Here is a 12,631-nt window from a genome sequence, read left to right as displayed (position 1 = left end):
TTTACGCAGAATCTAAAAATAAAATAAAAAATAGGGTGTTGCATTTAAAAAAACATATGTTATAGCCGCCACACTTTTTTGAAGCACCTTGTATACTATATATAATAATTTTAAAATATGTATCTTAACCATCCCTATAACTTTTATATTAAACATTTTTTTGTAAACCTTGAAACAAATGAGATAATGGACTTTACTCTATCGTTGACTCACCCTCTACTTATTAAAAAAAGCAAAAAATTATCAGGAATGTATTGAGGTCACAAAAATTTCTTTATATTTCTATTATAAAAATACTCGATAAAGCATTAAGTGTTGAACGTTTTTTGCTGTCACTTTAGTAGCAGATTGTTTCGTTAATAGCATTAATACAGGGTCCGGCAATAGTGCGCTGGGCATCTGTAGCTCCTAGAATAAAAAACTTGAGAATTTTGTTTAAGTGCAAATCTAAAGTATGTTCTAGGACATAGATAAAAGAAAATAATCTACTATTAAGATAGATATGAAACTTAATAGTAAAATTTTGGGTCAAAGCGCCCCTCCGTGTTTTTAGTGGAGACTACGTTTATATAAACGTAGTATAACCCAGCGCCTTCGCCTTTTCTGCTGTAAATGTTTTTTATGTTTATATTTGAATTCAAAGGATTTATTTTTAAAGTTACACTGATATATTAGTATATCAGAGTAACTTTAATAAAACATAAGAATATATTATACATATTTTACAATTATATTTATTTTACAATTTATTTTTTTATTTATTTTACAGAGTTTCATGTAAATGATCGTAGGTCGACTGGCTGTCTAATGAATAGACCGAGATTTATAGATTTTACAGCGAACGAAAAAAAATCAAACAACGAATACATACCATATATTTTTCTTTTATCTAAGATACATACATACTTATCGTCTTTTGGAAACACGTACATTTTTGCAGTTTTGTTAGTTTCTTTGCAAGACGCAACACAACAAGAAAACACCATTTTTACAGTTAATAAATAACAAAACTATTTCTGACTATGATATTTAAAATTTAGATAGATAGAAAATTAAAAAACAAACCAGTATTTGCAAACGCAGGCCCAAATTCAATAAAAATCAAAATTTTTCCTGCGAAAATCAGGCTTTTTTCACTGAAAAGGTATTTTTTGATTTATCAGCAGTCATTGTCAAGTTGACAATATACAGGGTGTTTTCGAATTAGTCTAAAAAAATTATGGTGTGATTCCTCATGTGTTCTTAAAACAATTTTTTTATAACCATTGAGTCTAAAGTACTTTCTTTCTGATCTATAGGGTGTTAAAAATTAAAAAAATCGATTTTTTTGTTTAACATAAATGGTACACCACTGCTTTTTTAAAGAAAATATATTTTTTCTTGACTGGCCATCCTTTTTCAACAAAATTGATCTTTTGAGTTTTTCTTGTTCATTAAACGGTTGTCGAGAAAAAAATTAATATACTTATTAAGAGCCCGCCTTAATTCGTTTTCTAACGATTTTATATTTTTTAGATTAATTAGGAAACACCATGTATATGCATACCACAGGCAACCAAATAAACTAGTAACCTCTAAAAATTATTTTTCCTACCACTAGCGACATACCGTGTTTTTAGTGTGTACTAAATTATTTTATCAAAATTTCACCATATAAGTTTCCAGGCAATGGTTCTAGGATGTATTTCAGGAAAATATTTTAACTTATAATTTTTTAATATTTTAATTTAATATTTTACTATAGGGTGGCTCAAAAAAGGATGAGTGGATCGGGATGATTTTTTTTAAATAGAACAACACCCTGTATATTATTGCATTTTTGGCTTCTTTTCAGATCACCTTACATAATCCTAAGATATTAGTAAATATATTTCGATAGTTTCTGAGATATTAATAAATAAATAAAAAATATATATTTTTCAGTCTTAAGAAAATATTAAAAATACAAGAACTGTCCTGAAATCAAAACTATAGTAGGTATTTACTTTAGATGGTCTGTACTTACTTTGCTGTAAATATGGTTATCTTAAATCGTACAGAATGTTCAAAATTTTACGCCAAACTTTCTAAAATATAAAATATTTTTTCTTCGTTTTTTTTTTAAATGGAACACCCTGTATATTATTTCTTCAGTAGATGGAGAATTAAAAAATAAACATTTTTTGTATATAGAGTACTTCAAAATTCTTAACGGTTTCGCAGATATTCGAGGTTTTATATTTCATAAATATGGCATTTTCCGTAGTAAATTTTTATCAAAGCCACCCAATAATTTTTCTCTCTTATTTTACCATATGAAATACTACAGCGTGTATCTGCGAAACCATTAAAAATTTTGAAATACTTTAAATACAAAAAATATTCATTTTTTAATTATCCATCTAATAAAAAAAATAATATACAGGGTGTTCTATTTAAAAAAACGAAGAAAAATTATTTTATATTTTAGAAAGTTTGGCGTAGAATTTTGAAGATCCTGTATAATTTAAGATTACGATATTAATAGCAAAATAAGTATAGACCATCTAAAGAAATACCTAATATAGTTTTGATTTCAGGACAGTTCTGGTATTTGTAGTAATTTTTTAACGAAGGTTGAAAAAAATATATTTTTTACTTACTTATTAATATCTCTGAAACTATCAAAATATATTTATTCATATCTTAGGAATATGTAAAGTGGTCTGAAAGGAATCCAAAAATGCAATAATATAGAGGGTGTTCCATTTAAAAAAATCATTCCGATCAACTCACACTTTTTTGAGCCACCCTATAGAAGTTAAAATATTTTCTTGAAATACATCCTTGTACCGGGTGTCCCACTAAGAATAGCTCTCGGCTGTATCTCGGAAAGTAATAGCCGTAGGACTTACGGGAAAAAAAAATTTATAACTAAAGGGGCTATGAGAAATTGCTGGAAATTATTTTCAAGTTTGTAAAACGACCGCTAGAGGGCGCAACTGCTATGGAAAATAAGAAAATAGAATTTTTACAGAATTTTGCCTAGATAATGGGTACTACAAATAATAGCTTCATAATCTTCAGTAAATTTTGGATTTTTTTTGTTAGAACCATTTTCCCCTATCTGTTAAAATAAAGTGGTGGGGGAAGGTTAGATCTATCTTTATTTAAATGTTAATAACTCCGGACTGGATGATCAGAATCCAATAAGCGAGGGCTCGTTTAAAAGTGCGTTTCTTACTCTATATTATACCGTAAAAATAATAATAATAAGGTTTTGAACGTAGACGCTAGGGGGCGCTTTCTTATAATTTAACAAACATGGCGCGTTTTTTCAAAAAAATTTAATACGATAGTATATGTAACTTTAGCCGATAGTAAAGAGTAGTAAGAGCTTAAACAGTGAGCGAAAACCGGATCTTGATATCTTCTTTCAAGCCGAAGATATTAGCAAAATTATAATAAATACCAAAAAATAAGCCCTTAATGACCTTATTTTCACAAGATAGTATAGTAGCCCTCTTGATTATGCCCATTCTAACAAAAAAATAAGACAAAAACAGTTAGTTTATTTTAAAATCAACGAAATACCAGAATACCATAATACCAGATGTATTAATATCTACTATCTTTATTAAGATATTAATAACAGCGAACAAGAAACGATGATTCAGTGAAGTCATGGTAGGCTTTGGAAAAAAATTGCTTTTGACGTAATAGTATATACGTCAAATTGTTATTAGATCAACATTTTGATAGTCTTTTATCCTTTAATTGATTTTTCAAAATGTCAACAACTTCAACTACTTCAAATAATAAAGGCATTTTGAAAAAGCAATTAAAAGATAAAAAAACGCAAAGCCTACCATGACTTCACTGAATCATCGTTTCTTGTTCACTGTTATTAATATCTTAATTATTAAATCATAAACATCTGGTATTACGGTATTCTGGTATTTAGTCGATTTTAAAATAAACTAACTGTTTCTGTTTTATTTTTTTGTTAGAATGGGCATAATCAAGAGGGCTACTACTGATATCGTATTGTAAAAATAAGGTAATTAAGGGCTTATTTTTTGGTATTTATTAAAATTTTGCTAATATCTTCGGTTTGAAAGAAGATATCAAGATGCGGTTTTCGCTGACTTATTAAGCTTTTACTACTCTACTATCAGCTAAAATTACATATACTATCGTATTTAATTTTTTTCAAAAAACACGCCATGTTTGTTATATTGTATGAAAGCGCCCCCTAGCGTCTACGTTCAAAACCTTATTATTATTATTTTTATGGTATAATATAGAATAAGAAACGCACTTTTAAACGAGCCCTCGTTTAATGGATTCTGATTATCCAGAGTCCGGAGTTATTAACATTTAAATAAAGACCGATCCAACCTTCCCCCACCACTTTATTTTAGCAGATAGGGGAAAATGGTCCTAACAAAAAAAATCCAAAATTTACTGAAGATTATGAAGCGCTATTATTTATAGTACCCATTATCTCGGCAAAATTCTGTAAAAATTCTATTTTCTTATTTTCCATAGCAGTTGCGCCCCCTAGCGGCCGTTTTACAAACTTGAAAATAATTTCCAGCAATTTCTTATAGCCCCTTTAGTTATAAATATTTTTTTCCGTAAGTCCTACGGCTATTACTTTCCGAGATACAGCCGAGAGCTATTCTTAGTGGGACACCCTATACATACTTTAGGTTTATACTTAAACAAAATTCCCAAGTTGTTTATTCTAGGAGCTACAGATGCCCGGCGCACTATAGCCGGACCCTGTATAAGTTTTATTTTGCTATGTTTGCTATTAGTGAAGGTAAGTGAATTAAAAATAGTTAACAGAAATGGTATGAGTTATCTATCCTCAAAAAGTATAAAAGTAGCAAACGCTTAAGTAAGCTTAAAAAACGTAAAAAACGTATCGAACAGATTTTGTATATAAGTAGCCTTATATTTGGACATTATAAATCTGTGATCTGTTGCTGCTACTGACATGCACTTTTTGAGCTTTTTTTTCTTTTTTAAGATAACGCAATACACCCTGTATCTAGAAAACGAAGCAAGTTAGAACAAACGATTGTATGAACTATTTTTCTTATTTTTGGCTGGTAATTACGTCCTTAAAATCTGTGTACTCAATTTTGAATCAAAATGTTCTCCCAAAATGACCATTTTCGCAACACTGTGCGTATGATCGAAAAAAACGGCGTAAAAGAGCTGATAATGACAATCAATCACAATTTTGGCGAGGTCAATTTCTATACGTCGTTTACTAAAAATTGACACAAAACTTGTCAAATATTAACATTTATAGAAAGATTAATAAAGGATAGAGCGTTTCCGGACACACAAATCGATTTCCAAAAAAAATATTTTTTCTCCTATTTTAAACTACACAATTTAAACATAATTTGTATTCGATATAAAAATAAAGTACAACCTTCTTAAGGCCAACTGGTAGTAAACGCCATTAAAAATAAAGAAGAGTATAGGCCAAGTAAATAACATCTTGGCTCTTGACATTAGTCTAGACAGCCACATAACATAAACTAGGTAAAAATATTGTTAGAGTAAAATTTAAATATTCAACATACAAAGTTTGGTCTTAAAAGTACTCACCATTACAATAGCATCGGTATGGTTCACAAAGTGCCTTATAGTCCGTTATTCGACTACTCTCATCTAAGGAAAATATTTTAGTCGACTTCGGAGGTACTTGAACGATGACAAACTCTTTGGATGCATGACTCTGATGCTGATGCAAGCATACGTACTCCTTCAATAAGCCTCGGTAAAGACAATAATTGCAAGCATACTCGCATTGAGCGTGTCTGATATCAATGTGCATAGGTACGTGCTCCCAGGGAGTCTTAATGTCGCAATACACACAGGCAACCATACCGTCTCCATCGCCTCTGTGTATTTTTAAATGCCGTTCTAATAACGTACGTACTTTTGTGCTAAACATGCAGTAGAAATGAGGACACTTGTACAAATCAGCAGGCGTTTCTACGAACTTTTGCAAAGCCTTGCACGCTTTTCTCGGCCGAGATAATTCGCTAGCAGTCAATTTAGCTTCCTTCACTATAAGTTGATTCGAAGACGGTTTTTGTTTGAAAACGTTTGAAATCGAGGGAGACGAATAAGTCGTAGTGGATGGCACTACGGAAGTGGAAGGAGACGTTATAGGCGTCAGCGGAGGTACTGGCTTCAGTTGTGGCTGTTTTGTCCCAATAGCTTGTGGTTGTGTTGTCACGATGGGTTCAGTTACCACGAAGGGTTGTGTTGTCACAATGGGTTGCGTTGCCATGATGAGTTGTGTTGTCATAATGGGTTGCGTTGCCACAATGGGTTGTGTTGTGGGTTGCGTTACCACGATGGATTGTGGTATTACGATAGAACGTGGTTCTGTCCCAATGAATTGTGGCTGAGGTGGTGTGGTCTCAGGAGGACTGGAAGATGTGTCCGCCAAAGACATCACGTCGACAATTTTAAATGAAAACGGATTATCGTGTGCCAATTCTAAAGTCGCCATACTTTCGACAGGTTTATCAGGTTCCTTATCTTTTTCCACTTTTACAGATAACTTATCCCCACTCAATCTTCGCGTTCTTAGTAACATAGACTTCTCTTCAAGGAAGTCCGAATGTGCAAACACTAAGTGATCGAAGGTATTTTCCAGCAAGGTAGTGTCCTTAGTACTTTCCAGAACTATACCGCATTTGTCGCACAAGGTGGAGTCAAGAGATATGTCCTTATGACCAAATTTACAATGTAACTGAAAAACTAGGCGATCTTTCGTAACAACGTAACAATTGTTTACTAGACAAGAAAACACGACGCCAGCATGTTTTCTTGTTGCTTTTACAAACTGTCCAATAATTAAAGTAGGTGCTGTTGAATCTTCGAACGGTGAAAGTGGCGACGGGCTAGAATTTGAATCAGAACTATCTTGTTGAACAGCGGCTTCATTCACCTTTCCTTGTAATTTTTCGATTATATTAGAAAATAAGGCCATGCTTTTACCTTTAAACTGGATGTTGGCCTGAGGCAAAACGGGACTATCGTCTAAAACAGGTTTTTTACATGGAGTGGATCTTATTTCGCTGATCGTTTTCATAACCGGGATATTGACCTCTCCTAACTGTTGGGTGTTCATTTCAAATGCAACATAGCTTGGAACATCTATATATTCTGCCTTTACTTTGATCGGTTCGGTAATAGATTCAGACGAACTTTCGGGACTCTGCTCGCTATTAAGTCTATTACATAACTTATTAACAAAATCTAATTTTGACTCTCGAGATCCTATAGATTTGTTGAGCTCGTTCATCTTCCGCAAGCGCTCTTCGGTTAGTTTCGCATCTTCTTCCATAATATCGGTTTTACAGGTAAAAACGTTGAGGTCTGGTTCGATCGACTTGATTTTGTCTTCCTTCTTACTAGGGACCACAACATTTTTCTCTACGACGCTTTCTTTAGCCGGTGCGATAACGGACGGCTTCTGTGCAACTCTCTTTTCAGATTCAACAACAGTTGGCTTCTGAGCAACTGGAACTTCAGGTACAACAGCCGAAATCTGAACAACTGGCACTTCAGGTACGACAGTAGGCTTCTGAATTACAGGCACTTCCCCACTTTCCATCAACGACTTCAGTTTAGCAGTGGCTTTATCCTTAGCGGCTCTATTACTCCGACTTGATAGCGTTATAATTGTATCTAAATCTTCCGTACTGTCTTCAGGTATCAATTTGTCCAAACTCCTTCGCCTTTTTTTATTAATTGGTTCTCTTACAAAATCGTTAACAGCATTGGAAGGTGTTGATGCTTGAAGTACAGCTTCACTACTAGTGGTTACTTCTGGAGTAGGAGAAGGCTTTTGTATTCTCGTTTTCGACTTAGGGCCCGGTTTTCTTCTTACTGGAAGCGGCGCTTCTTGAGAAACATTGTTTATGGTTGCATTGGATGATTCTAAAACAAGAACCATAGTCTTTGACTTCGGACCAGGTTTCTTCTTGACTAAAACTGGCTCCTTATTGTCTATTACAGTCTTCTCTACATCTGGCGTTATCAAATCTTTTAAATTGGTTTCCAGATCTTCATCTACTTTATCTGACACTTCATCTGGACGGGTCTTAGATTTAGGTCCAGGTTTCCTACGACGTTTAGTAGGGGTTTGTTCAACTAATTTTGGTACTGGGGAAGGTTCTTCAGGTAATTCTTTATTTTTATTTATATTCAAAGTTTCTATATTAGGATCTAGCACTTCTGACATATTTATCTTGAAAATAATCGGTTTATCGCCAAGATGAAAAATATTAACGTGTTCTTGCACATTTTTTTGGTTCAACTGCAAATAATTACATTCACCGCAAAGATAACCAAAAACAATTGTAGACTTATAATTTGTTCTAGATACTTGCTTTTCTTGACCCTCGTGTATAGTACGACAATGGGCAGCTAAAGCCTTTCCGTTACCACAAGTAAAACCACAAGCGTCACATCGATGGCGATATTCACCCGTATGAAGTGTAACGTGTTCGTAAAAGGCTATTGGTTTAGTATTTGTGGAATACCCACAAATCCTACAAGAATAGTCATAATTCAGGCACCTATTTTTGTCCTCAATAATATTTTCGTATATTTTAGAATTCATACTATAATCATTGATGGCGTTAACGGCTTGCCGGGGGGACATGCGTGAACAGAAAACTTCCGATTCGGGATGCTCCTTAACATAGTGGTTTGTTAAAAGATGGCCGCTAAAATCACACAATTTACAGATGAGTTTTGTCTTGTCCGTATAATCCAAATAATACGACTTGTCAGGTTCAACGACATCCAGTTTAGATGCAATTTTTTCTTGGCTCTTCTTTCTTTTAAGTTTAGGAATAATCCCCGAGGCCCATTGACGCCCTCTTCGAATTTTTCGAGGACCTTTCATCCGAGAAGGCGTTTCATCAGACTGAGATTTATCATCATCGTCGCTGCCAAGCTCTTCAGTCTCATTTCTAAGCGGTTCATTATCGCCCTTATCGCTATCAATATCGGTCTCTGCATAGCTGGTTTTTCGGGCTTGATTTCTTAACAATCTGGTAGTTGGACGCATTATATCATCAGGCATTTTTTGTATTACTATCCGAACAGCCTTCGCGCCACTTTCTATCTCCTCTTTGGCAAGTTTATGTTTGGGTTTCGGTCCAGGTTTCTTACGTATCTTTTTATTGTCGGGAGATTCTAAAGCATTAGGATCGCTTTTTAAAATACGACACATTCTCTTCCCAGTTGCAGTAACTACGCCATCTCTAATAAACATATCTTGAATATCGGCGTGAAGCAACTCTAACTCCGATTTAGGTTTCTTCTTTGTTTTTGGCACGAGATTGCGTTTTCTGCTTTTGATCCTCTCTCCAACTGATTCTTGAATTGGTTCCGCTATGTTTTTTGTTACCAACGGTTCCTGTCCGTCAGACGCACTTTTATCATCTACGGTACTCTCAGCAACTGCTTCTTGTTCTGTATTAGATATTTCTGGAAGGTCTTCTGTCGTTGACCCTACTTCATTACTCTGTTTAACTGCTTCCGCTTCTTTTTCCTCTTCGCTTTCTTCCTCTGTATTTTCCTCAACATGTATAATTTTTCTAATTTTATTAATTTCCTTTTCGTCAAAACTGTCGGAAAAGGTTTCTATAAGTGAGAACAGAGCAGATTTCTTATCCTTCTTATTTTTGCTCTTCAGGAGATTTTCAAAAAAGTGAGCCAAAATATTTTGTTCTGACGATTCCTCAGGTTTTGCCACGTCACTTTTATTTTCTTTGTTTGGCTCGGGAGAAATTTCTGCTTGTGTTGACGATGGTTCTTCTATAACTGACACATCATTTTTATCAGACTCCTCAACGTCGTTTGTTTGATATCGATCATATTCGCTAATAAATTCATCGTCATCTGGGGATGCCCAAGATAATCCTTGATCATCGCTCGGTTCTGACTTGATACAAACAACGACTCTAGATAAATCAATTTGCTGGAGCATGTTTTGTTTGTTTTCTTCTACAGTAGGTAATACATTTAAATCTGGTTTAGATGATTCAGATGATACATTTAATTCTGGTTTAGGTGAGTCAGGTAATAAAATTAAATCTGATTTTGATGATTCAGGTATCTCATTTAAGTCTGATTTAGATGATGTGGGCTGGATGGGGACGCTAGATTCTTCTAGTGTGTCTTCTCCGTCACTTACATCATTAGTTTCGCTTTCAACTTTTGAAACTGCTTCATTTTCTTCGCCAGAACTATCATCATTTTTAGTATTTGATGGTTTAATATCTTCTGGTTTTCGAGACTTTTTCGGTATTTTAAAATGCTGTACTCCATAACCCCTTCCAGTCTTTCCCTTTTCACTAACGTACAAACTATCTAAAGGAGAGACAAACGATTCTTCTTCAGTCTTTTCGAGTTTGAAATGAGGCTTAACCTTGGCGGTATTTGAATACATCTTATCAAATTTACTGTTATAAGTTTCCCTAGTCGTCGATTTCGAGGTAGTGCCATTCCCATCATGTTTACTCCTGTCCCGTAATTTGGATAATCGAGGATCTCTACTAATCACATCTTTGGATAATCTGGGATCTTTACTTTCTGCTAAAACTAAATTATTTGCTTCCTTAGCCGCTAATCTGGGATCTTTGGTTTCTTTCGGGTTTTCTTGATTTGCACGCGCTTCCCTCTCCTTCATTTCCTTGTACTCTTTATAACTTCTAGGATCACCGGGACGCACGCCTCCCCACTGCTGATGATAATGATCGTTCCATTGGCGCTCAGAATAATTATTTTGCTCAGGCATCTGATTCTGTCTAAAGTAATTTCCTCCCCAGTCAGGTTGATTGTATGAATTAGTACTCGGAGGTATAAATCTTTGGTTTACACCAAATCGATTATCTCTCGAATGATGAGGTGGTTCGAACTCTAGCCTACTATGAGGTTCAAACTCCATTCTACGATTGTCAAATTCGAAATCTACACGAACTGGGGCATATTCTGGAGGCTCAAAATTTAAGCCCCGGGAAAAAACAGGCTCAGAAACGTCAGGTATTTGGTGAATTTGCGGATTTCGCCATGCAGGCTCAGAAATGTCAGGTGTTTGGTGAATTTGCGGATTTCGCCATGTAGGCTCAGAAACGTCAGGTGTTTGGTGAATTTGCGGATTTCGCCATGTAGGCTCAGAAACGTCAGGTGTTTGGTGAATTTGCGGATTTCGCCAGGCAGGCTCAGAAACGTCAGGTGTTTGGTGAATTTGCGGATTTCGCCATGCAGGCTCAGAAACGTTAGGTGTTTGGAGTATTGGAGGATTCCGCAAAGAAGCGTTAAAAAGGGGGGTCGGCCTAGATTGAGGCGTTTGAAATATATTCTGACAATTTGGTGTCAAAGGATTAAGAAGAGGAGGCGATAACAGTGTTGGTTCTGGAAGAATTGTTAATGGAATTGTAGATGCACTAGCTACAGTTTGTAAGTGTACAGGTGAAGGCGTACTAGCTAGAATTTGTGGGTGTAGAGGTGTAGCCGTACTAGTTAAATTTTGTAAGTGTACAGGTGAAGATGTACACGGTACAGGTGAAGGCGCACACAGTACAGCTGAAGGTGTTATAGTTTCACTTAACATGCCAGGTGTAACTATTTCGGAGACAGACTTATTGATAAAATTTTCTAGGGCACGTGGCAATAAACTTGGAACTTCAAAAGGCATCGCCACATTTGCTTTCATATTTTTTTCAATTACTTCTGCCACTTTCTTCTCAACATCAACGGCCTCTGCTTCTACCTGTTTCTGTCTGGGTTTAGGATTGTACTTATCTGCAAGTCTTTTATATACTATTTCTGGTTTTGGAGTATGCGACTTCTCTATATCAGAGGATTTTCTCTCAGAGTCTTCACATTTCTTTAAAAAAATGCTTTCAGTGACATTTTCAACCGCACTTTCTTTTTTGTTGTCAGAAACATCAGAAGACCTCCTATCTGCTTTCTTTGGATTTTTCTTTTCTCCAATAAGTTTCTCGTCAATGCTGGATAATGCACTTCCAAAAATGCTGTCAGGTTCTTTTAAAACCTTTTGTATAAGTTTTTTATGATGTTTGTCACTTTTAGAACTCGAAGATTTAGAACTCGAAGAACTTGAGTTCTTAGAAGGACTTTTACTTTCTTTAGAGGTCTTACTCTCTTTATGACTCTTACTCCCTTTATGGCTCTTACCCTCTTTATGGCTTTTACTTTCTTTAGAACTTTTACTTTCTTTATGTTTTTTACTCTCTTTATGGCTCTTACTTTCTTTAGAACTTCTACTTTCTTTAAGAGTTTTTTCTTGTTCTTCAAGTGGTGTCATCGTAGAATTTACATTTTCTACGCGAATTTGTACCTCCAGCTGTTTTTTATATTCTTGCAGTTCGTTTACAGAAGCATGAGTTAAATAACTGTCGGTAATTTTTTGATGAACATCATCTTCTAAAGTTTTCAAATCATCTAAACTAATAGGTGGTTTTGACATATCAGGCAATATTGGATTTGCAACTTTGATAGGATTATTAATAACGACGTTGCTATAGACATCTATTTTTGGTAAGTAAGATTTACTCTGAATAACGACAGAAGGTCTACAAAAAAAAGAAAT

General features: G+C 34.7%; 1 protein-coding gene across 2 annotated transcripts in view; it reads right to left on the bottom strand.

Moving 5' to 3' along the window:
• LOC115881614 overlaps positions 1 to 12,631 on the bottom strand; it is a 52,576-nt gene that overhangs the window by 32,687 nt on the left and 7,258 nt on the right. For both annotated transcript variants that reach the window (XM_030899167.1, XM_030899168.1), the window contains exon 5: positions 5,590 to 12,614. In XM_030899167.1, the coding sequence (XP_030755027.1) occupies positions 5,590 to 12,614 (7,025 nt within the window). The remainder of the gene's footprint in view (positions 1 to 5,589; positions 12,615 to 12,631) is intronic.

The sequence above is a fragment of the Sitophilus oryzae genome, unplaced genomic scaffold, assembly GCF_002938485.1.
Source record: "Sitophilus oryzae breed Bouriz unplaced genomic scaffold, Soryzae_2.0 scaffold_172_pilon_pilon, whole genome shotgun sequence".
NCBI classification, from domain to species: Eukaryota; Metazoa; Arthropoda; class Insecta; order Coleoptera; family Curculionidae; genus Sitophilus; species Sitophilus oryzae.
This window is presented reverse-complemented; position numbering and strand designations above follow the sequence as displayed.